The sequence below is a fragment of the Nesoenas mayeri genome (assembly GCF_963082525.1).
Source record: "Nesoenas mayeri genome assembly, chromosome: 18".
In the NCBI taxonomy this organism is placed as follows: Eukaryota; Metazoa; Chordata; class Aves; order Columbiformes; family Columbidae; genus Nesoenas; species Nesoenas mayeri.
The window spans coordinates 7,292,922-7,317,591 of NC_137566.1; the positions used below are offsets into that span (position 1 = coordinate 7,292,922).

At 61.8% G+C, this 24,670-nt stretch overlaps 3 protein-coding genes across 3 annotated transcripts; 1 reads left to right on the forward strand and 2 right to left on the reverse strand.

Annotated features, from left to right (window-relative positions):
- Positions 1 to 516: 516 nt before the first annotated feature.
- ENG (endoglin) lies at positions 517 to 11,110 on the forward strand (the record flags this gene model as incomplete). The annotated part of the gene is made up of 15 exons (XM_080356106.1): positions 517 to 574; positions 4,639 to 4,796; positions 6,660 to 6,794; positions 7,379 to 7,541; positions 7,735 to 7,909; positions 8,118 to 8,259; positions 8,490 to 8,664; positions 8,747 to 8,889; positions 9,008 to 9,145; positions 9,512 to 9,556; positions 9,660 to 9,770; positions 9,863 to 10,108; positions 10,279 to 10,342; positions 10,443 to 10,544; positions 10,992 to 11,110. 15 exons carry the CDS (start codon positions 517 to 519, stop codon positions 11,108 to 11,110), a joined length of 1,974 nt encoding a protein of 657 aa, XP_080212232.1.
- A 731-nt stretch (positions 11,111 to 11,841) lies between these two features.
- Positions 11,842 to 16,414, reverse strand: FPGS (folylpolyglutamate synthase; the record flags this gene model as incomplete). The annotated part of the gene is made up of 14 exons (XM_080355899.1): positions 11,842 to 12,376; positions 12,463 to 12,529; positions 12,816 to 12,891; positions 12,979 to 13,129; positions 13,312 to 13,606; positions 13,683 to 13,760; positions 13,841 to 13,943; positions 14,043 to 14,104; positions 14,356 to 14,433; positions 14,556 to 14,670; positions 14,748 to 14,812; positions 14,918 to 14,971; positions 15,069 to 15,197; positions 16,319 to 16,414. The coding sequence occupies 14 exons, from the start codon at positions 16,412 to 16,414 to the stop codon at positions 11,949 to 11,951; spliced, it is 1,797 nt and encodes a 598-aa protein (XP_080212025.1). The 3' UTR covers positions 11,842 to 11,948.
- Positions 16,415 to 16,974: 560 nt separating this feature from the next.
- On the reverse strand, positions 16,975 to 23,902 carry CDK9 (cyclin dependent kinase 9). Its single transcript, XM_080356160.1, has 7 exons — positions 23,792 to 23,902; positions 23,185 to 23,266; positions 22,236 to 22,326; positions 20,427 to 20,593; positions 20,077 to 20,248; positions 19,852 to 20,000; positions 16,975 to 18,696 (listed from the first exon to the last, which is right to left on the reverse strand). The coding sequence occupies exons 1-7, from the start codon at positions 23,881 to 23,883 to the stop codon at positions 18,331 to 18,333; spliced, it is 1,119 nt and encodes a 372-aa protein (XP_080212286.1). The 5' UTR covers positions 23,884 to 23,902; the 3' UTR covers positions 16,975 to 18,330.
- Between the last annotated feature and the right edge of the window lie 768 nt (positions 23,903 to 24,670).

Genomic DNA, 24,670 nt, shown 5'->3' on the forward strand with positions numbered 1-24,670 from the left:
TGGCTGGGGGCAATGTGGGCTGTATGCTGGGATGCCATGCGGCTCCCCTGTCACCATCACCTGGGACAGCCATCTCCTCACTGTGTGGGTCAGGCTGTGCTGCAGCAGTGTGCATGGACACGTTTTGGGGTGCACACCCCACCCGGGCACTTCCAAACTCCTGTGTCCCACCACTCTGCTCACCATTGCCAGCCAAGGGGGGGACCCTGCGGACACCCACCCCGGCTGCCCGTGCCCCCCGGCGCTCAAGGCGCTTCCAGCGCACCCCTCTGGAGGTGATGCCCCGCGCTGCGCTGTGGGGAAACTGAGGCACGGCGCCTCCCGGAGGGGAGGCCCCCATCTCTCCCCCCGTTGTGGGCGGCTGCCACCGCCCCCCCGCCGCCGGCACGGCCCCAGCGCCGCCAGCGGCATTTCCTCCCGGCTCGGAGCCGCGCCGCCCGCGGACCCTCCTCCGAAGGGAGTCGGTTTCCTGCCGCCGCCGCCGCCCGGCACTCGGCGCTGGCTCCCGGGGAGGACATGGGCCCCCACGCCGCCCCGCTCCTGCCGCTGCTGCTGGCCCTGCTGGGCCGCCCGGGTGAGTGGGGCTGAGGGGACTCCGCGGGGGACACCGGCGTGGGACCTCCGGGATGGAACGTTCGCCGGCGGGACCCGCCGGTGACTCCGTCCCGGAGCAGCCCGGGCTTGGTGGGGTCTGAGTCCGCGCGGAGCGGTGGGTTTGCGGATGGAGAGGTCCCGGCTGTGCTGGCACGGGCAGTGTCACCCCTGGGAACCCCTCGGGAGAGAAGGGGTTGGGGGACAGTCCTGAGGGTGGGAAACGTCAACCCGCCTCAGCCTCAGGGAGGAATCCACAGCACAGCCCTGCCGCTCCCCGGGACCCCCGAAATCCCGGCTGCGTCACTGGGGTTTGCGGGTGTCCAAGGTACCACTGCTGCTCCCTGGCTGGGGCAATGGCACCCGGGGAGGACTGGGGTGACTTCCGTGGCCTCCTGTCACCGCGGGGTTTGTGAGTCAGAGGGAGCTGGGGACATGGAACAGGAAAAAGCCTGTAAAGCCCCGTGTCGGCCATGGGGACGGAGCTGGGGGCTCGTGCGCACCCGGAGCAGTCGGGCAGGGAAGCACTAAAGCCACCCTGGGGTCCCTGCAAAGCCACAGGGGGAATTTCAAGGGGGGACAGAATTGGGGACACCCATGACAGATGGAAGGCAAGGAGCTGGGGGATCTGGGGACACAAGTCACTGGTGGAGGGAAAGGGAACGGGGAGGGAATGGGGAGGCCGGGGCCAGTGACACAGCCTGTCCCAACTGGGTCAGTCCCTGCCGGCCACCGCGGGGCCAGCGCTGATGGGTGCTGCTGCGGTCCCTGCTGTCAGGCTCAGCACCCGCTCCCTGCCTGCTGTCACCCGCGGTCACTGCCCCATAGCTGTGGCAGGCTGTCCCTGTCCAGCGAGGCTGTGTCATATGGGCCATGTCCCCTCTGTGCTGTATGGTCCCCATCCTGCACAGCTGTGCCACAAGGTCCTTGTCTCCCATAGCTGTGCCATACAATCCCCGTCCTGTGGCTGTGCCATGCGGTCCCCATCCTGCATAGATGTGCAGTGAGATCTGAGTCCTGTGTAGCTATGCAATACAGTCCTTATCATACAGCTGTCCCATAAGGTCTGCATCCTGTTTAGTTGTGCCACAGAGCCCCGGTCCTCCCTATCTGTGATGTATAGTCCCTATACCACATAGCTTATCCTACACAGCTGTGCAATGTCACCTCTGTCCTACACAGCTGTGCCACACAGTCTGTGTCTTTTGTATTTGTCCCTTACAGTCTCCATCCTACATGGCGGTGCTATATGGGCTGAGTCCTATGTAGCTATGCCATGTGGTCCCCATCCTGAGTAACTGTGCCATATAGTCCCTGTCCTATATGGCTGTGCTATATGGTCCCCATCCTGATTAGCTGAGCCATATGGTCCCTGTCCTATATATCTGTGGTATATGGTCCCCATCCTACATAGCTATGCCATACTGTCCCTGTCCTGTGTTGCTGTGTAATGAGGTCCTTATCCTAACTGTGCTATATACTCCCTAGCCCATGTAGCTGTGCCATATGGTCCCTGTCCTATGTAACTGCAATGCAGTCTCTGTCCTATGTACCTGTGCTATACAGTCTGTCATATATGACTGTGCCTGTATGGTCCCTGTCCTGTGTAGCTCTTCCACATAGACCATGTCCTATTTGTCTGTACCATGTCATCCTCAACCTATTCAGCTGTGCTATATGGTCCTCATCCTACGTGACTGCCATGTCGCCCCTATCCTATGTTGCTGTGTTATGTAGTCCCTGTCCTGTGTAGCTGTGCTATACAGTCCCCATCCTATGTAGCTATGCCATGTGGTCCCCATCCTGACCAGCTGCGCCACACAGGCCATGTCTTGTCCAGCTGCTGCCTCTCCTGTGGGGCCGGGGGTGCCCATGGTGAGCACAGTATCGGGGGTGCAGGCTGCCCACGGCAGGTGAAGTGCCGTGCAACCTCACAGACACAGCAGCCTGCCAGATGTGGGGGACTTTGTCCCTCCCCAGCAGGGACCAGCGCTGCTCCCGCAGGCTGAGCACGGTGCTGGGTTCTCCCTTCCCGTCCCTGGGCAGAGGCCACTCAGCACCTGGCCGATTTACAGAGGGACAGGAATGACATCACCTGTGTCAGCCCCAAAGCCTCATCCCATCTAAGCCCTGATGCCACCTCTGCATGGTCCAGATACCCAGTGGTGGCTCAGAGGGCGACAGCTCTCCCTCAAGTTTGCAGCACAGGGTCCATCTTCATTCCTGACCCAGGTTGAGACCAGCCAGCTCATTACACAAGTGCCAAGGCGACACAGCCGGATGCCGGGATGCTGGAGTGGCGCTGCCCGTCCCATGGGGCATCCTGTGCCGCTGGAGCCACCCTGGCTCAGCCTGGCACCCCTGGGCATTGCTCTCTGCCCAGGGCCTTTGATCTGCTCCCAAAAACCCAGGAATCCCTCCCCTCCAGTCCCCAAACCCCCAGGGAGCCGTTGTTGAACCATCCTGGTCTTGGCTGTGCTGAAGTGAGGGAGAAAGCAGGCGGCTGGAAAAACATAAAGTGGATTTTCTTTCTTTCTTCCTTTTTATTTTTTTTCCCTTTCCTGGAGTACAAAAATAACAGTGCCCTTATCTGATCGCCTGGGGCGGCCCAGCTGAGCCCCCTTATCTGATCCTGACATAATACTGGAGCCCGCTGCTGCCTTCCCTGGGGACAGACGGTGCCCGGCTGGCACCACTGCCCCGTGTCCCCTCCGCTGGCATCCCTGCCCTGCACTGGGGACAAGCCTGGCCATGTCCCCAGGCCCTGCCTGATGTCCCTATGGGATGCTGCCGGAGGTGTGACGAGCTGCCTGTCCTCTGCCCGGCCGCGCCGGGGGCCACATGGCCGTGCCCAGTGCCGTGGAGGCAGGAGCGGAGGGGAAGAGGGATGGGGCCTGTGGCGCCCAGATAAGCGGCTGTTTATCTTCCTCCTGATGCTGCCGGTCGCGCGGCCGCCGCGCCGAGGGGAGGAAGCGCTGGACAATAGGTGGGCCCGTGGCAGCGTCACCAGGGGGGGTCTGTGCCGTGACCCCGCTGCTGCGGTCACACCACCCCGATGGCGAGACACGGGCTGGGGATGTCGTGATGGGCACGACGTGGCATGGGTGGCACTTTGCCAGCTGCTGCATCCCAAAACCTTGGTGACGGGAGCATCACGCCCTCCATCCCCACTCCCCATGGAGGTGGCTGGGTAGCCTTGGTGTGGGGTCCTGTAACCTCCTGGCGTGGTGGCTGGTGCCACCAGGGATGGGAAAGGATGGGATAGGAAGGGATGGGGCTCGGGGACCACCTCTAAAGAACACAGCACCCCAGGCACTGTGTACCCATGGGGAGCCCCCACCCACAGCTGTGGGGCTCCATCCTGCCCAGCCCCTGCAAGGGGCACCCACGGGTTCAAACAGGTCCCCAGGACACCTCCCAGCACAGGGGCAGCTCAAGGACAGCCTGGCTGCAGCAGGGCTGCCCAGGGCAGGGGAAATAGCTGAGGCAAACGGGGATTTACAGGATCAGGCCTTCAAACGGCTGTTTGCGCTCAGGATTTCCCTTGGCAGCCGCTCACTGGCCCCGCTCGCTCCTGCGCCACGCGGGGGGTTCGGGATGGGGCGAAGCTCACGCCTCGGCGCCCGCGGAGGATGAGCTTTACGGCCATTTCCATACCTGAGCTTCCCCCTTTCCTGCGGCACGGGGGGGACGTGGGGGGGTTTCCGCCACCGCCCCAGCCTTCGGGGCAGCCGGGTGCGAGTTTTGGCAGGCAGCAGTGCCGAGGAGGGACAGCAGATTTTTCCAGCCCGGATCCGATGGTCATTAACGTGATCACGGCAGGGGCCAGCAGCCGCAGGCGAGCCCCGAGCAAACACGTAGCAGATGGTCCCGCGGGCGCTGTGCCAGCAGCGGGGCTGCGGTGATGCTGTGATGGTGACACGGGGGCAGCACCGGGGCTCATGTTGCATTGCAGCCCCCTCCTGCATCATGTTGTTGTGTCACCCCTGTGTTGTGTCACCCCACATCTGCATGGCGGGGACTGATGGTCTCTTGTTTTCCATCCAGATGCTGGGAGAGCTGAGGGCTGTGACTTGCAGCCGGTGACGGCGGAGCCGCCCATCACGCTGTCCTACGCCACCAGCACGGTGCCGCGGGGCTGTGTCAGCAGCAGCTCGGTGGGCACTGACCGCGAACTCCATGTCCTCAGCGTCAAGTGGTCCAAGGTGAGCGAGCGGGGTGCTGGCGCTTGTCACTGTGACACTGTCACCCCTGCACTGTTACCCCAACACTGTCACCCCAGCACTGTCCCTGCCTGTCAGGGTGTCCCGGCTGTCAAAACCATTTCCTCTAACTAAGGAGCAGTGAGAGGACCCAGATTAACCTTTCCTATGGTGCTTTCACTGAGCTTCCCCTCCCAGCTCAGCTGCGGATGTTTCTGGCCCTAATGAGGATTTAAAGTCTTTAGAGGCAACTTTTTTAACAGCCCCCGCTGCCGGGACTGTCCCTATGGGGATGTATGTCCCAGGAACCCCTGTTTCTCTGGGGAGGTGGCTTGGTCCCAGCTCAGGAGCAGGGCAGAGCCATGGGCTCTGATGGGGACCGTGCTGGGGAGGGAGGGAGGGAAGGACGAAGGGAGGAAAGCACATTGCTTGATGACAACCAAGTGAGTGGAAACCTGGCTGCCAGCATTTGCATGGCCTGCCGAGGGGTGATAACCATGTTGTGGGTGTTTTGGGTGTGGGGGGGCACAGAGCAGCAGCAGGGCTGGGGCAGCATCCTCGGCTGGCGCTGCTGCTGGGTTGCACTGGTGCATGGATTTGCACCAGCACGTGAGTTTGCACCAGCACATGGGTTTGCTCTGCAGCATGGCACGGCTCCCCTGGCGCTAGCTGAGCCCTGGCAAGCCCAGCACCCAATTTTGGCTCAGACTTGGGCCGCCTGGCGCCACACTCCCCCTGCCACCACCTCCCAGCTCTCCCAGTTCTGCTTTTCAGGGGGAGGCGGGAGCTGGGCTGGGATCCGCTGGGGAGAGTGGGTTTTGCAAGGGCCCCTGTACCACAGCCTGCTGTGACCTGGCACTGGCACCTCGGCGCCAAGGCTGGGGTGCCCCATGGTTGTCACCGGCGGCGGCGGGGGACACGCACTGATGTCACAGCTGTGGCACCAAGCCCTGTGGCGCATGGGGGAGCCAGGCAGGGACGCGGCTCCACTTATAGAAGAATTACTGGAAGCTGCTTTCTATAAGCAGATCCCCACGATGCATTAAAAAAAAAAAGAAAAAGAAAAAAATAACCTGAAAGGCGGCGGCGGGGCAGCGGCGAGGCTCCCGCCGCTCGCGCAGCCGAACAATGGAGCGCCGCAAAACACGAGGCAGGAAAAACAGCCGCCGGCTCCTCGTCGACGCGCGGGGCCACCCGGGGTCCCCGGCCACCCACGCTGGCCGCAGGGCCACAGCCAGGTCAGGATGCCCACAGGCCCGTCCCGCCGGCCCCACACTGGCAGCTGCCTCCCCCCGCCCTGGTTTTCCCAGCTGCCGCCTGGCTCAGCACTTTTGCAGCAATGATTCAGGTGGTGGTTGCCAAACTTATCACCCGGTGTTTTGGCTTCCCCAGCGGGATGTGCGGCTGGAGGCGGCTGGGCAGCGCTGGCCGCAGGGAGCTATGTGTGCCGCTGTTTTGCCTCCGGCACCCGTGTGCGCCAGTACAGCCAGTCCCAAGCCTGTATGATACTGGGACCAGGCTGGGAAACCCTCAGGGCGATGTCCCAGTGCCTGGGTTGTCAGTGGGAGACGCCACGGTACCCACAGTGGGGATGCTCCAGTGCCCAGGGTGGGGAAGTTGGGGTGTCCCCCCGCCCCAACCCCCAGTATGGGTAAACATCCATGTGGCATCTCCGCATCTCCTCACCTGCTCCCTAAACCCAGCCACCACTGCCTCCTATGTGACTTGTGCTGTGGGCCAGCCAAGGGCTCTCCCTGCTGCCTCTGGTGCTGGGGACAGGTGAGGTGACCAGGGAGGACATGCGGGGAGGTGACAGCAGTTGGGGCAGGGTGGCTGCAGTGGTGATGCTCTCCCTGTCCTCCCCAGGTCTCTGCCTTTCCACTGAACGTGTTCATCACACCGCGAGCTGGCAGCTGTACCAAGCCAGCGGTACTTGTCCTCCTGTGTGCCCGCTGTTTGGCCACCATCACCTCCTCATGCCCGGACCTGCTCGTCCGCACCGTGAGTGCTACAACCTTCATGGGGGGCTGCAAGGCTGGGGCCATCGCTGGAGATGTTTTGGGCAGTGTCTCTGGAGGAGACTGGTCCTCCATCCCCAGAGATGATGCTCACAGTGCCCTGGGGAGGAGGTGACATGCTTGGTGGCTGCTGGTGGTGTTGAGCATGGGGCTGGCTGGGCAGGGAATGACGCACAGGGCTGGAAAAAGCTCCCGTTTCCTCCGGCCGGCGGGAGGAAGGTCAGGGATGGGATTTGGCTCCAGTGAGCTGAGCTGGGGCTGGGCGCTTTGTTAGCAAAATAAACCTCCTGCTTTGTTTGCAGCTAATAATAAAGTGGGCTGAGCTCCCCGCGTGCCGCCGGCCGCCCACGCCGCTCCCAGCCCGTGCCCCAGAAAAAGCCCCTGTTTATCCGGGGTAACTCCTCAGTCACCATGAGATCGGGGCTCCAGGGATACCCACCGGTTTAGCCTTACACCCCCATCCCCATGCTGGGGAAAAGGCTTGCCGTGCTTTCCTGACACCAGCCCATGCCAGGGAGGGATGTGCCTCGCTGCCCACCCTGGCTCAGGCTGCCACTCGCCCCACAGGACGCCCACCACAGCCTGGGGACCACCGTGACACCGAGACCCGAGCCACCCATGGCCACCAGCGAGGGGCAGCTGCTGGCCTGGGCTCGGAGCACCTATGGGGGCATCACGTCCTACAGCGAGTTGCGGGACCCCCGCTGGGTCCAGCTCCGCCTGGGAGAAGGTACATGGGGCTGGGGGCTGGCGTTAGGGGTCAGTGGGGCAGCGATGCTCTTCCTGTGCTTGAAGGGTGACAACCCACTGGGGCAAAGCACAGTCCTGGGGGAGATGCTATGGCGACCAGTGTCACCTCACCCCAAGCATCTCCCAACCCACCGAGCCCAGTTTGGCTTTGGTGACCCTCCCCACCTCTGCAGATGCCAGCAGCCCGCCAGACTGTGTCCCCCAGGAGCACTTCGATGCATCGCTGCACCTCGAGACCGAGGTCTTCTTCCATGGGATGAAGGGCTGCTCGCGCAGGGACACCCAGAGCACCAGGGACAACCCCAGCACCAGGGCTGCCCACATCATCCGCCTGCAGCCCGAGCCCAGGTATCGCGTGGTGCTGGCAGTGGCAGGGTGACGGGACACGTGGGGGAACGGATGATGGGACACGTGGTGGCACAGGTGGCGGGACATACTTGGAGATGCTTGGGAAGGGATTGGGGTGTCCCACAGGCAGAGCTCCCCATCCCGAGGGGGCTTATGGGATCTGCAGGCAGAAGAGGCTGATTTTGGGGGGCATGTCCTGGTTTCGCAGTTCCCTGGTCACAGAGGTGAACCTGTCCCTGAGCTGTCCTGAGAGAGCTGCGAGCAACCAGAGCAACCAGCTCCTCATCCTGCAGAGCCGGGCCAACCTCACCTGGTCCCTCTCCGTCAACAACTGCCACATCCAGTTCATGGTAGGGCTGAGCGGGACGTGTGTGTTTGTGTGTGTGCGTGTCCCACCCTCGCCAAGGGGGCTGGTGGCGGGGGGTGGTGGCAGGAGGGCACCTGCGGACATGGGGCACAGGGAGGTGACAGCCCCCTCGCTCTGAGCCCTCGTGATGGAGACCACCCCAGAAGCTGTCCCTGCCTTGAGTGTCCCCATCCCTGCTCAACCCCTCCCGTGCTGCCTCTTCCCGCCCCGTAGGCCTCCGGGAACTACAGGATTGCACCCGTCTCCTCGATGGTGCTCACCGGGGAGCTCCTGCCTGACACGGAGCGGGGCCTCATCGCCAAAGCCTTCGAGAAGAACTACAGCATCGTCGCCTCCTACTCCGTCATCCCCACCAGCACCCGCGTCAGCCTGGAGATCCAGGAACACGGTGAGGCCCCCGGCACCCTGGGGCTGGGGGTGATGGGGGGTCCCACCGCCCCTGCTCAGCATCCCGTCTCCCCGTCCCGCAGAGGCAGTCAGGAGGGTACCCACAACACCCACCCCCCCGGCCCCCACTGCCTACTCACTGCCCAGCATGCTGCTGCTCACGCTCCAGCCCTGGAAGTGCACGGATGATACTATGGAGATCATCATCGCCAGGTCCCACCTGGAGGTGAGGGCTGGGGAGGGGTCTTGCTACCCATCAACATCACCCAGGGGTGCTCTGGGTGCTCCGGGTGGCACGGGGTTGTCCCCAGCCAGTGCGTGACCACCAGGTTCTTTTCTCCCAGCCCATCAAGGACGTGGTGAACATCACTCTGCGGGACATCAGCTGCCAGGCAGAGAAAAACGCCACTCACTTCATGCTGAAAACCCCCCTCAGCCACTGCGGCACCTCTCTGGAGAGCAGAGGCCATGCCAACAACGAGGTGAGGGGGCTGGCCGGGTGCTGCCCCAGATCCACTGACACCCCATGTGGGACTTTGGTGATGCCTGGTGGGGACTTCTGTACTGAGACCTCCTTGATTTTTGCATGGCTGGAAACATCTTGCTGTGGCCCAGGGCTGAGCCCTGTCACTGTGACTGGGTGCTGGGGGGTGCAGGCAGGACGCCCCTGTCCCGTCCCCTCCCAACCCAGGGTGGAACACCCTTATCCCCTCCCAGGGCAGGGCCATCCCATCTCAACCCATCCCATCTTATCCCAGGGTGGGACCACCCCATCCTCTCCCATTGAGCACAAGAGACCCCAGCAGTGGGACCCCTTGGCTCACCCAGCCTTCTTCACCTTCTCACAGCTCATCCTCAACCTGGCCAAGGGCACGGTGCTCCGGAGCGTGCGGGTAAGAGCCAGGTTTCCCGGCAGGTCCGGGCTGGGACCGCAGGAGGAGGATGCTGCTGCCACCACCGGTGCCAGAGTGGCCTCAGCACTGTCCCCGCTCGCAGGTGGCTTTCCAGTGCAAGATCCCACGGGAGCTCTTCCTGCGCCTCTTCCCCACCGCCGCCTTCGAGGCCGCGCAGACAGAGCTGGAGATCAACAAGGAAACCTTTGTGCAGGTACCACCGCTGGCTTGGCACCACAGCTCGGGGGGTCCAGCTGTCCCCGGCCCGGTGAGACCTTGACAGCGTGTCCCGTGTCCCCGCGGCAGGCGTCCATGCGGTGGGAGGACCACCCGGCGGACCTGCAGCTGAAGGAGTGCTGGCTAGTGGCGCCAGGGCGGGAGCCGGTGCTGCTGCTGCAGGGTGGCGAGGCGCGGGGCGCAGGGGTGGCCATGCTGGAGGGGCCCCCCAGCAGCCGCGGGAGGAAGATCTGGCGCTTCCGCTTCACCTACGCCATCTCCGAGGGCGGGCGCGTCCCCTTCTCGGCCACCCTCAAGTGCAAGGCTGGTTTGCAGGTCAGTGTAACACCCCCCCGTGCCGTGATGCCATCATGCTGGTCCTCACCATCGCTGGTGGCAGCGTGGTGGGTTTGTCCCCAACCGCCAGGCTTTGCGACCTGGCCAGGAGCAGCATCCCTGCTCCCCATCCCTGTCCTCCCTCCGTCTCACCCCAACCTCCCTTACAGAACAACACCATCTTTGAGAAGGTCCTGGAGGTGACGGTGAAGGATGGCTGGCGGCTGCCCAACAGTGAGATGGGGACAGGGGAGGGGGCTGGGGTGGGAATGGAGGTGGGAAGGGACCCCCACCCACACAATGTGGCGATACTGATGGACTCGTCCTCCCGCAGACCGCGGGCTGGGGCTGGCTGCTGTCCTGGGCATCACCTTTGGTGCCTTCCTCATCGGGGCTCTCCTGACCGCCGGGCTCTGGTACATCTACTCGCACACCCGTGAGTATCCCCCACCCCTGGGAACAGCCGTGGTGGGATGGGGGGGCCACACACACGTCCCCTGCTGGGTTGCCTATGTTCCCCACTCCAGCCCAAAGCCACCTGGTAAGCAAGGGACCAAGCTCCTGCTTCACCATCATCCGTATGGCTCTCCTGGCAATGCCAGGGGGGTAATTACACCGCTTGGGGTGGCCACAGCACCCCAGGGTCCCCTCCACTGCCTTGGGGTCCCCCTCACCACCTGCCCTCCCTCTTGCTCCCAGTGCCACTATGGTCACCTGTGCCCATCTCCATCGCGGGGGCTCAGAGGGCAGCTGGGGAGCAATTCAAGAGGGTTTGCGCACGGGGCGCTGGAGGGTCCCGTGGGGATGAGCCGTGGCCCCCGCCAGCCGCCCTGAGTCTGGTTTCCCCTCGGCGTTTCTCCCCGCGGCGGGCGGCGTGAGCCAGGTCCCATCTCCAAACTGCAGCCGGTTTCCAGCACGGCGCCGGCCTCGGAGAGCAGCAGCACCAACCACAGCATCGGCAGCACCCAGAGCACCCCCTGCTCCACCAGCAGCATGGCCTGATGCCCCTGGGCCCCCCCGAGCCCACCCAGCCCATGGCCACCGGACTTGGGGACCCGCCCCAACCCCATTAAGCCATTTTTTTTGCCCCACATCTCAGGCCGAGCCCAGAGGGGGCCTCCGTTACTCATTCAGTGAATGCTTTGGCCCCCCGAGGGCAGCCCGTGCTGGGGGGGGGGCACCTGCAACCCCGACCTGGGAGTTCCCCGATGCTGGGCGCACCGGGGAAGGCGGACAGAGCAGCTACTGCCAAAGCCCTCCCAAGGCTCCCCATCAAATGGGGGGTGGGGCAAAAGTGGGTGCCCCCAGGACATGCCCCAGCATTTGGGGTGATCCTCATGCCCCTCCCGCATCCCTCCAAGAAGGCAGCGGGTACCGCTGGGAGAGCAAGTGGTTTATTGGGGGGGGTACAGGGCTGCTGCCCCCACCGCAGGGTGACAGGTGGAAACTACCCCCCAGCTCCCTATCCAAGTTACAAACTTTTATTAATAATAATAAAAATCTCCCCTACGTTAAATTAGTCACACCCTGATTCCGAGCCTCACGACGGCTTGAGGCTCCCATGTACCGCTCCCCCCAAAACTGCCCACCCCCAGACTGGGACCCCAGCACAGTCTGGGGCAGCCCCCCCAGGGCCCTCCCAAAGTGGGCTGGGGACCCGGAGCATCCCCCCATGGCCAGTGTCCCCAGGAGGGGCACAGGTAAAAGGCACTGGAGTAAAAAGGGCCAAGCTGGGATCGGGTTGGGCGTCCCACATCCCCCCCCAGCCGCCTCCGAGCAGCAGCAGCAGCAGAACCGGCACTTCAAGTGCAAAGAGGTGCAAAGCCCCAGCCCCCCCCATTTACTGGGAGAGTGTGGGGTCGAGCAGCCGCAGGGCCCCCCCCACCAAGTGCAGGCTGCCGGTGACCAGGACGTGGATGGCGGCCGCCTCCCGCAGCAGCACGGCCCCGCTGCTGGCGGCTGGCGGGGGGTGGGCGCCCGTGGCAGCGGGGGCTGCCAGCTGGGGGTCCCGGCCCTGCGCCACCCACCGCAGCGCCTGGGCCAGGCAGGGGAAGACGAGGGCTGGGGAATTGAGGGGTCGCGGGGCCGGGGGAACCAGGAGCAGGGTCCCTCGGGTGGGGGCTGGCTGCAGCAGCCCCCCTGCCCGCAGAGGGGCTGGGAGCCAGGGGTCCTGCCCCCCCTTCTCCTCCAGCAGCCGGGTCCACGTCTGCTGGTTCTCCAGGCAGCGGGTCAGGGCATTATCCAGCGTCACGTTGAAGTTTTGCTGGTCTGGGAGGGATGGGGATGGTGGTCAGGGATTAGGAGGGTCCGGGGAAAGGTTGGGGATGGCGGGGGCTGGACTGCCCAGGACTCACCTGCGTTGCTGGCCACAGACACCTCTGTGAAGTTGGGGCAGAAGACAGCATAGTCAAAGTGGCAGGGCTGCAGGGAGAGGGGTGTCAGCGCCATGGGGACCCTCCCAAAGGACTCCGACTGGGATCAGTTCCGCTCCACTGAGGTTACAGGGGTTTGGTCTGGGGGTAACCCGAGTCCCCCCTGCACCCAGGGCTGCGAGACCTTTGGGAGGGTTGGGGTACAGCCATGGACAGATGGACAGACAGACAGCACCTTGCAGCTCCCCACACCCACAGCAAAGTCAGTCCCAGCACAGGCAGAGAACCCAGGCGTCGGGGTGCAGAGAGCCCCCCGTTCCCCTCCTAAACCTCACCAGCAGCAGTTTGAGCAGTGCCGCCGTGTCTCGGTCTCCCGTGGCGTTGAAGAGCAGCACACGCACCTCAGAGCCGCTGTGGGGACAAACGGCAGGTGGTCCATGCCCCACGGGGACGCCCAGCACCACCACCCTGGGTGTCCCCATCGTCTCCCCCCCTTACTCGTGGGGCTTGTCCCGGTTGAGGGCAGCCTGGCGGAACCAGCGGACACAGGCCTGGATGCTGCTGGTGGTGTGGGCCCCGTCCAGGTACCACGTCACGGCGCCATGGGGCAGCACCTGGGTCCGGCCCAGCCACTCCGTGTCCCGCAGACCTGGGGAGGGGGCGGCACAGGGCACGGCTGGGACCCCCATGCTCCCCCCAGCACTGGGACCCCCACAGGGATCAAACACAGGCTGGGCTGTGCCCTCCACTGCAGGTGGCACCCGCCCAGTGTGGTCCCCCAAGCCCTGCGACATGGCAGGGTGGGGGGGTCCTGGCACGGCCGTACCGCACCTTGGATCATGGCATCGGTGGGGTGAAATGTGGGCGCTGGCGGCACTGGCCTCCCCACCAGCTCGGCGTCCAGCGTCTGGTCTCCTGCTAAGACCCTGGGGACAGCAGCAGGGTCCAACCCCTCCATCCCCGTCTCCCCCGCCTTACCGCGGCAGCCGCGGCGCTGCAGCCACGTCCGCGCCAGCTGCAAGGCCAGGGCGGCGTTGGAGCGCTGGTGGGCACCCGCCAGCCCCAGCTCCAGCGCCCGCCCGTCCCGCTCGAAGGCGTCCAGCTCCGGGCAGAGGTAGAGGGGACACTGCAGGGAGAGGAGGCTAAGCCCCCGGCCATGGGGTACCCTCCGTGTCACCCCCCTTCCCTGTCACTGCACTCACCTCCCGCTCCCGGGCTCGGTCCCTCAGCACCTCGAGCGGCCGCTCCGGCTGCGCCACGGTGAATGCCGGCACACCGGGCTGTGGAGGATGGGGGTGCTCAGGGGGATGCGGGAGGGCACCCCAAAACCGTGAGCAGGGGGAGGACTGGATCAGCCTACCTTAAAAATGCCCCCCTTCTGCCAGGCGATCTTCTCCATGGTGTCCCCCAGGATGCTGGTGTGGTCGATGCCCAGGGAGGAAACCCCACACACCACCGGTGCCCTGGGGACGCAGTGTGGCAGTGTCCCCACTGTCCCCCCACCACAGAGACACCAGGCCCCAGTGGCCCTAGGGGACAGGCTTGGAGCCCCCAGCTCCTACCTGATGATGTTGGTGCAGTCGTAGGCACCGCCGATACCAACCTCCACCACCGCCAGGTCCACCTGTGGACACCGGAGCTGTCACAGGGCCACTGGCAGCACTTGTCCCCGTGGATTTGGGGACAAAGGTGGTGCCAGGTCCTTGTCACCGCCCCTCTAAACCTGTGGCGGAACACATGTTCCACTCAAGGGGGTCCACCCACCCACCATAGTGTCCCTCAGGTACAGCCTGATGGAAGCCCCGTGTCCCCCCTCCTGCCCTGAGGTCCCTGCCAACCTGATGTCCCCACAAGCTGGTGGCCACCACCACCCACCTTCTCCTGCAGGAAAACGTGGAAGGCCATGATGGTGAGGAATCGGAAGTATGCCGGCATGCTGGTGCGTGCCGGGTCCTGCCAGGCAGAGCGGGCGTAAGGGGACAGCACAGGGTGTTCCCAACCAACACTGGGGCACATGGCCCTGGGGAGATGTCCCCGAGGAAGGGAGCACCCCCGCAAGCACCCACCACCCCTACCTTGGTCTTCTCCAGGCGGTTGTAGACAAGCCAGAAGTACTTGCTGAAGAGCTCCTTGCTGATGGGCTGCCCGTTGATGCGGATCCGCTCGCGCACCTGGACGAGGTGAGGGGAGCTGAGGGGGCACAGGGGGAGGCACAGTCAAGCACAGCACCACCTTCCTCCCCCAACCCTCCTGACCCCCCTGCCCACCTGTAAAAGCCCGTCTTTAGCCCATAGCCGCGGAGGATGCACTCGGTGAAGGCACATGCTGAGCCCTGGACAGACAGCAGCATTAACCCCCCCACGCCAGGGCAGGAGCAAACGGAGCCAGAGATGCTGGTGGCCCCCCTTGCCCCTGCGGTACTTCCCAACTGCCTCACCTTGCCCTTCGTCCCTGTGACGTGGATGATATTCAGTCGATCCAGGTCCTCGACCTGCCGGAGGTCAACCACCCCGTGAGACCCTCACAGCAGCAAACGCCAAGCATGGTAGCACCACTGTCGGGGTGCGGGGACAGGGATTCCCCCTCACCTTCAGCCCGCTCCTCTCCAAAAAGCCCTGCATGGCTTCCAGCTGGGCCTGGGGGTCACCGCGCTCCCGCTTCACCTGCTCCAGGTAGCTGGCGTTGGTCTGCAGGGTGTTGAGGGTCTGGATGGCATCCTGGTAAGATCCCGGGGGGGTGGTGAGGATGGCACCCACCCCCACAGCCTTGGGGCTGTGTGCACGGCCACGGCCCCGGGGACCAGCCTGCCCCGTCCCGTCCTGCTCGATCTCCCCGGTGGTGCCCGCAGCCGGCAGCGTCTCCTCTGCCATGGGCCCGCGGGGACACGCCGGCAGTGCCAGCGCCTGTCACAGGGACGTCACGGGGACGGGCTACTTATCAGCTGGGGGAGCCCAGCCCTCCTCGGGTGCCCCTTGGCCCCGCAGGGGAGCACGGGGCAGCCCAGCACCCGGCACCCTCCCCTGTGCTGATCGGACAAGGTCAGTGGGTGTGAGCGGGCGGCGCTCCAGGGCTGGCACTCCCGCCCAGCGGGCTGTTTGATTAAGGGCACAAATGAAGCAACGGAGCTGCACCTGCATGTGGTGCGCACCTGGCTGCACAGCTGCCATCGCTACCACGGGTCACCCGTGCCACCGAGACCCTCGGCGGGGGGACACAGGGCTGTCCCTGCTGTGTGCTGCAATGGGGACCTGGTGTGGGACAAGCCCGTGTCCCCTGTGTGGGGACATCCCACCCGAGCAGTGCACCCCATCCCCGCAGTGACAGAGGAACGGCTGGTGCTGCTGGCTCCGGGGAGCGCGGGGCAGGGACCGCAGCCCCGGGACCGCCATCGGCCCCGCGACACCGGGCAGCCTCGTGGGCCCGGGACGCCCCAAACTCCGCCGTGGCTGCCGGAGCGGCTCCCGCTGCAGGCCGGGGCCAGCCCGGGGATGGAGGTTTGCGGGGTGGCGGTCGGGCACCGGCTGTCCCCACTAGAACGGGCGGCAGGACGCTGAGCAGCGGCTGCGCGGCCCGGGGCTGCGGGAACGGGCAGTCCCGCCGGTGGGCGGGGGGCGCTCGGCGGCCCGCACCATTCCGGGGCCGCCCCGCTGTCCCCACCCCGTGACCCCCCGCCCGCCCCGGAGCTCGCAGCCTTGCAGGCTAGGAAGAGGCCACCGGCGCTGGGCAGCCCCGGGCCCGCCGGCCGCCGCTGCCCTCCAGTGCCCCTCTCGGTGGGATGTCGCGGGCCCCGCAGCCCCCGCAGCCCCGGTGCGCGGTCCCGCTCCCGCCGCAGCGGTACCTGGTAGTCCATGGCGGGGGCACGTGCCGGCCGCGTGCTGAACCGGCGCCCGGCGGCAACCGTGCGCAGCGCCCCGCGCAGCCCTCGCGCTACCATCCCGCCGCGCCGCGCGCCCTGCGCCCGCGCCGCCGCGGGGGGGGGAACGCCTCGCCCCGCCCACTCCCCCGCCGCCATCTTTGAAGCGGGCAGTTGCACCGCCACGTCGCACGGGGCGCTCATCTTTGCGAGGGGCAGGGGCGGCCGGGCGGGGACCCTTCGTACCCAGGGAAAACCCTGGGGGACACCCGGCCACCCCCGCGGGCGAGGCTGGGGGGCTGGGGGCTGAGGGTCCTCAGCTCTGCAGCCCCAGGCCTCCACCTCACATAGGGGCACAAGGGTCCCCCCAGAGCGTCACCCTCACTGGGTGCCGCTGGAGCAGCCCCGACACCCGCTCTGCTCCTGCTACCACATCAACGCCCATCAGCACCAGCTGCGCTGAGCCTCCCTCCCATTAACAGCACTGGGAGCAGAGCTGGGGACCCCAGGGGGGTGACAGTGCCCGAGCCCCAACCTGCCTGTCCTCAGCACTCAAAGAGGGGCCATTTTACAGCACTCCAGCTGCTTTCTCTGTTTAGTGAAAGGATTAACACAGGATTAAAATCAGGTCTTTGGGACAGAATCATTTATTCACAACCAGCAAGAAGTCAAGTGGCTTATTGCTTGCAACCAACTTCATTTTTTCCAAATACACCAAGTACCCCCAACCGGCCACTGTTTCAGAGCCCCACACCGAGAGAGATTTACCTGGTGCACATAGTTCATCATCCTCACTTTCTGTCCTGAGAACGGCCCTGCTCACCACAGCTTCCTCCTGAGACCTTATGCTACTGACGTGGCTTTTGCCATTAGTCTAGTTAATGGACAACCTATGAAATGCCAGGGGTTATCGCCTGCTGCATTTCGTACGCATTATTTGTTTGAAAGAAACCGAGAAGACGGCCGGCTGCAGCTGACAGCCGTGGAAGACACAGAGTTCAGCGAGCGGCTGATGGCAGTGGGCTGAAGAAGCACTTGCTCTGTACGAGTCGGTCCCGACAAGCCCCAGCAGATGCGTGCCCACCATCACAGCGCCCTGGGGTGCTCACTGCACCTGGGGAAAGCAGCGATCTTGCTCTAGACTCCTGCAAAGAGCTCCAGAACAGATTAGGGGGCGTGTGAGCGGGTTAAGAGTCACCCCACCCCAGGTGAGGTCAGAACTCACAGCTCCCATCTCCATCCCAACGCCTGCGCGAGGCAGCACCGTGGGGAAGCAGCGAGTATGGCCGACAAGACTCCTAATTCCAGTTTGCAACAAAGACTGTGAATGCTGTGTGCTGCTGCAGAGACCAATGATTCCCACTGCAAATCCTGGTTCTATGGAGCAAAGAGCTCTGCCAGGCACCCTTTTGGTTTGTCCAGTAAGCCCCTTTCTGGGCTAGAGCTCAAATTCCAATGAGTTCGTCGTGCTGTCTAGAGCAACTCTGCCTTCCCCAGGACACCTCCGCATTGCTCAGAGGCACCTGCCTCATCCTACATCAACGCTTCAGTGTTCAAAGGATGCACCATGCAGGAGCTGTGATCAATCGAGAGAGCTGAGACAGCTCCCAGCACGGCCCAGTTTAGTTCAGAGCAGCTAATCCCAGCACCATTTGCCAAAAGCTCCAACACCGACAGAGCCACCTTCTCCATCACCAGGTCCATAACGATCGATCCACAAGATTAATGTCACCAATACAGACTGCGCAGAGGGAACACAGGCTCTGTGCCAAAGCTGCAGGGAAACAACTCCGGGCGCACAGGCATCACCTCGCTGGTCACACAGCTCTGCAGGGGCTGAGCTGCTGCATGAGGAGGTGGCAGAGCTCAGTTAAAGCCGGCAGGCACTTCACCTTGAAGAAAAGTCCCTTCCCAGACAAAAAGACCCCATCAGGACATCCCCGCTTAATGCAACCTGAAGAGTAGCCCAGGCGGGGCCCCGCTGGGGAAGCCCCCCCTCAAAACACCCTGTCGAATTCAGTCTGGTTGGTGGCAGTTGGGTTCCTGCCCTGGTTTGTGGGCTGCTGGGGCATGTGCCCACCCCTCCTGCGTGGTGGGGCCAGGTACTCGAACATGGACTGGTTGTGGGTGGACAGCATGTTTTTGAGGTCCGAGGGCATGGGGTCCGACCAGAAGAAGTCGTGGTTCAGCGCGTCGTCACTGTCGATCCGCTGGGCGGGATCCAGCACCAGCAGCTTGTCGATGAGGTCGAGCGCGTAAGGGTCCTTGACGTAGGCTTTCAGGCGATCCTTCACCTTGCGCTTTTGGCCCTTGGGGGGATCCAGCTTCTGGTACAGCTCGTATTTATCCACATTCGGCCAAACCTGGGAAGGGACAAGAAAGGAGGGTTGGGAAGAAATAGTTAAGGAGACGAGAAGCCATTTGTAACGCTAACACCTTCAGGCAAACCGGGGCGAGGTCTGCTGAGAGAACAATACTATTTTATAAACTCTGAGCTGGCAGACCTTGTTCCCACAGCATGAAGGAGGCACTAAAGGATACACTAAAGCCTGGAGACACATGGACAAGTCAGGACAGAGTCCTGCTGGTGTGGGAACAGCATACAGGATGCTCTTGGATTTCTGGTTCTCCAAAGAAAAAGAGCTACTAGAGACCACAGCGCAGACCAGCTACAAGATCCAGAATGTAAAGTGAGAAAACTTATAACAACTTGGATGTATGTGGCACCTTTTATCCTTAGAAAGGAAAGCCTGCTGCAATCACCAGCACTTACCTCAAGCCTGATCTAGCAGAGACCACAGCAGGTATTTACGTACAAAAAAACCCCACCTTCAATGTATGTGCCAAAGGCATCAGGTGTCTGCAGTTGCCTGCACAACCGCCTGTCTGTCACACCCCCGATTACAGCCCTGGCCAAGGGATCTCTCAGCTCGATCCCCCACAAGAGGGCAGGACAAGATGCCATTAGAGAAGGAGCTGAGAACAGGCTGAGCGCTGGCACCAGGGGTAGAGCTGATGCCACAAATCACAAGCCAGAATTAAAGAGGCTTTTCAAGGTGATCGGCACAAAGAGACAAACCTCTCAACACAAAACAAAGTGGAAATTCAGAGGGTATTTACCTGAGAGACAACCCCCAAACACAGGCTAGAACAGATTCCTACACATAATGTTCTGTTCTTTCACACCGGGAGCAGCCAGCATCCTCTCTGTGCTCAAAAACAAGGACACGACTCGCCCCTCCGGAAGGTCTGGGAGGCCTAATTCACCCTCTTTTCCTTAGGAGGTTGAACACAAGTAACACGACAGCTGTCGTTTACACAGAGCAGCAAGGAAAACGCAGCATCCCACTGTGCGCTCAGCTCCCAGGAGGCAAACAGAGTTTACAGGAGGAGCTTCCCCAGCATCCCTGCCTGCAGCAGACACCCTCCAGCGCCAGGAACATGCAGCAGCCAGAGCCCAGGGCAGAGGAGAGGCCCAGACCCTGCCCACACCACCGCTGCGCAGCTCCTGCCCTCACCTCCGGCATGATGGATCCGCAGAGCTGGCTGATGAGGGTGAGCTGGTGCTGCTCTGTGTTCCCCTGCATGATGGGGCTGCGGGTCCACATCTCTGCCATGATGCAGCCTGCGCCCCAGAGGTCAATGGGGGGACCGTAGTCCCGCTCCCCTAAACGGAGATGCCGTGTTAGTCACCCGGGGGAAGGAGAAGGGCAGAGAAGCCGGCGGAGCCCAGCGCCTCCTACCTAGGAGCAGCTCTGGCGGCCGATACCACAGAGTCACCACCCGGTTGGTGTAGCGGTTAGGTTGGCTGTTCTTAGCCAGGCTGAAAGCACGAGCCAGTCCAAAGTCTGCAAGCTTCAGGACTCCATCCCGTGTGATCAGGACATTTGCAGCTTTCATGTCTCGATGCAAGATCTGTATGAGGACAAACATTGAAAGGTTAAGCCATACAGGTACCTACCTTGGGTGCCTGGTGCTGGCAGGGCACTCAGACTCTGGAGGTGAAGAAGGAAGGATTTCCATTCAGCCTGTGCAAGGATACCCAAAGCCACCAAGAGCAGAGTGACCACAGAGCACAGATCTGGCCCGTTACCTTGTTCCTGTGGATGTAGTAAAGTCCATTCAAAAGCATCTGCATGACTTTCTTGATCTCTGAGAGTGTGAACTTGACGTGGGCATTGCTGAGCAGTCCAGCCAGGTCATGCTCACAGAAGTCAAACACGAGGTAGATGCTGCCCTTGCAGCGGTTGTACGGAGAGGCTATGGGAGAGGAAAGGAGGGACCATCAGCAAGGAACTCCAAACTTCATCCCAGCTCCCCCTGAGCTCCAGCCACCCTGCTGCTCATGCAACACTCACTAGACAAAACCTCAGGGCACAGGAACAGAGAGAACCAGAGACAGCCCACAGGCTGCAAGATCCTTTGTAAAGAGGCACTAAGACAACACAACAAAAGAACAGGGGATGAGTATCGGAGTAGTGACGGTCATCAGACAGGCAAAGAAAGGGCATGAAAATCTTTGAAAGCTTCATTTTGTGTTGCTCATCGCACGTAGCGGCTGTGGGGTTTCCAGCCTGCACGCTGTGGCTGGTAGATGCGCACACCGCGAGCTGCCAGCTGAGCATTATCACCGATTGCATCAGCACCTGAGAGGGCACGGCAAAGACAGCCCCAGGGAAAATGCAGAAACACAGACAATCTGTCCAATGAACACTAGAAAGTGAGGTTTCCTGCAACCTCAAACAGCACCTACGAAAACGGGCTGATCTGGATCAACTGATTTATAACTCTAATTGCAATTTAAAGTTAATAACAGGAAACCTCAAATGAAGCAATCTATTTCAGTCTCATTCCTAGAGCACACATGCAAAACATTATTAAAAAGAAAGGCTGATTCTCATCAGCTGTAAACAGCAAAACCTGCTGATCATCAACTCCAACCGCAAAATGACAGCTAAGCTCAGCCCCACAGAAACACACCGCCCTCCTTTCCAACGTAAAAAGAGTCAAATTTGAGGACAGTAATGAAACATTCCTACTTTACTGGAACCTGAGGTCAAGGTGGATTTGGATGAATACTCGAATCCAAACAAAACACAATCAATCAACATGTCTACAAAAATATTTACTTTAGGCATGCCAGACACACAGTCATCGCAATTCGTTTAATCACAAAATGAATTAAAAATTAACTTGGTGTTGGTATTTCTACTTGTCCCTGTTCAGACAATAATCTACATGCATTGGATTACTGGAATTACTTCAAGTTCCCGGTCGTAGGCCAGAGGTTTCTACCAGTTCAGTGACCGGAATTTTTGGAAACACATCACCAGATCCCTGCCACTTTCGTTTTTATTTAACGGCAATGACTAACTAGAGAATGGCAGGTTTAATACCAGCTGTCACTCTTAAAAGTGGTTTTCCAGTACAAATCTATATAAGAGAATTATTATATAAAAACTAGCAAATGTTTTAAACCATTTTCCATGGAAATGGAGCCAGGCTGGGTGCACTTAGTGTGCCAGTTGTGCAGTGGAGGAACCGAGGAGGTGGAGGAGTAGCTCAGAGATTACTGTCGCCCATAGAAAGAGACACCGAGCGAGTCCCCAGCTGCAGCTGTGGCATCAGCTCAGAGCGGCCACCTCATAAGCTCCAGCTCCTGACAAGGAACTGGCTGCATGCAGCCATGAGATCAGCCCCAAGCCCACAACCTTCTGCTTCAAAATCTCTCCAGCACTGGTTTATTTAATTTTCCAGCACGGGCAGGATTCAGCATCACAGCACAGGCTTATCTGGGACTGAGAACAGCTTTTTCCCACCACAAAACATCAGCCTGCCCAGTGGAAAAGGAGGGTGGAAAAAAAAGCCAAGAGGCAGCACAAGGGAGAGCTCCACAAGTTACCTTTGGTCCTGCAGATTTCGATGAGGTTCACCACGTTCTCATGTTTGAGCAGCTGGAGGATTTTAATCTCTCGCAAGGCTGTGATGGGGAACTGCAAAGAAGAAAGAGAGTACAGGGATGAGGGGTGCAGGAGACCAGGCCAGCCCTGCCTAGAGAACAGAACAGAGGTGACCACAACCTCGAGCAGCACTGTGACAAGTCACTGAAGGCCAATCAGAGCTTTACAATATAACACCAACACCAGGACTGGCAAAATTTATTCGCCGCCATCAGGCCACCATTGGTGAGGGAGATTCTGCCACAAGACAGAGGTGTTTGTGTGTTATCAAGATGGGCACACAGACACCCCTCCCTCCTCTTCCCTTCTTGTATGTTAACAACAACACAGCACAGCCTGGCTCGAACTGCAGAGCAGACTCCCCGGCTGCTGCCCATGCTGTTTAAGCTGTTAACTCTCCAGTTTGCCCCATCTCTGCACACCCCTGAGCCTTTCGCACACTATCCAGTTCTGCCACAGACAACAGCCAGTGTGGAGCCCTGCAGCAGTGGTGATGGGGTTTTGCACTGGAGTAGGAACACAGGAGCAGCATCACCTCCCAGGCGTGGCCATTGTCACCTCCCAGATCCATCCTGTGCAGCACAGTCACCACACAACTACTGCACCACACTGCTGCCGCAGCCCTTTGATGCTGAGAAGGTGATAACAGGCTGTGCACTTTGTCATGGCAACCACAAGCCCCAACATTAACACAGTATCAGTAGAGGAAAAAAGCCACAGGGCTGGGATCCTGACCACACCCTTGCAGGTTCAATATCTGGTACTTTATAGCAGTAAACGTGGATAAACAGAGTGAAAATGCATCTTTGCTGCCCCAAAGATTGGGTTTCACCTGTGAACTCCCTGATTCAGGCCTTCCCAAACACAGCCCAGCCATGCTCCCACACTTACCCCCTCTTTCTCATTTTCCATCAACACTTTCTTCAGTGCTACTTTCTTGCCTGTCTGACGATGCTTGGCTTTGAAAACTTCCCTGTAAAAGCAGAAAGAAATCCGTGAGTGGCACAAGGAAGAATGGAAGGAGCCATGTGCTCCCGACCAGGGACAGGACCAAACCAGACACACCAGAGCAGCCTACAGACAGCTCTGTGCTGAGCCACTAAGTGGTCCAGCCCCAACCCTTTCCACCGAAAGCCCTCAGAACTAGCTAAGCCAACCCAGAGCCCAGACGTCCCACACCCCCAGGACCATTTAAGGCAAAGTTGCGCGTTTCGGGCAAACGTGCAGGTCCCCGCCCTGTCGTCTCCAGGGTAACTCTCTCCTCCGCCAGAGCCCGGGCCAGCGCGGGGCCTCGGGGTGGGAAAAAGAGGGCTCAGGGAACAGGATGGTTCCCAGGGGCCGCAGGGTGAGGGGGGAAGGACACCCGAGCACTGGGCACCGGGGCGGGCGGGCCGCGGGGCTGAGGAGCCCGAGGCCGGAGCAGGCCGGAGAGGGCGGGGGAGGGCTGGGAAGGACCGAGGACGGACGCGGGTCGGTTCAGGGACGGCGAGACACTCACCCGAAGGTGCCCTGCCCGATCTTGGCGAGCTTCTCGTACTTAGAGACCTCGTCACAGAACGGACACTCCACCATGTCGTACTGCTTGGCCATGGCGGCCGTTGCTACAGCACCGTGCCACGCCCCTTCCGTCGGCAGCCACGCCCCTTCCGCGCGAGCCACTATACCGTCAGCGCCCCGCAAGGGCTCATGGGACTTGTAGTCCCCCACGGCGGCCATGTTGTCGCCGCCCGTCAGCTGTGTCGGGGCGCTCGGCCGCGCCGCTGTCCCCGCACCCTCCGCCGCTTCGCCCCGTCCCAGGGAGCGCCCATGTCCCTGTGCGCGCCCCGCATCCGCCAGGGAGCAGCGCCGTGACCCCCCGCTGCCACCCGTGTGACATTGCTCGGGGCACTGAGCAACCCCGGGGGGTGGTGTCCTAAATCACGTCGCGGTGTCCCTGGCACGCTGGAACCCACCGGGGATTTGACAGCATGTCTGCCGGGGGCTGTGGCAGCGGGAGCCCCTGGCCCTTGGGGACCCGGAGTTCTCCGCTGCAGAAACGTGCCCACCGGGGGACACGGTCCCCAGCAGTGCCCGTGGCGGGGGGTCCCACGGGGGTCCCATGGGGGTCCCGTGGGGGTCCCACAGGGGTCCCGTGGGGGGCAGAGGCCGGTGCCGCGCAGAGATGGGCTCGGGATCCGCTGGAACAAGGGGCAGCGGGGACACCGCTCCCCGCCAGGCACAGGCCCATGGGGCACCCAAAGGTCCCCCTGCATGGTGGCAACGATGCCATCCAGCTGTCACCCTGTGGGGCCCATCGGGGACAGGCGCTGAGCCCCAAATGTGCACGGTGGACCCTGGTCTTCAGGGCTGGCACCGTCCTCCATAGGGTTGACACCCC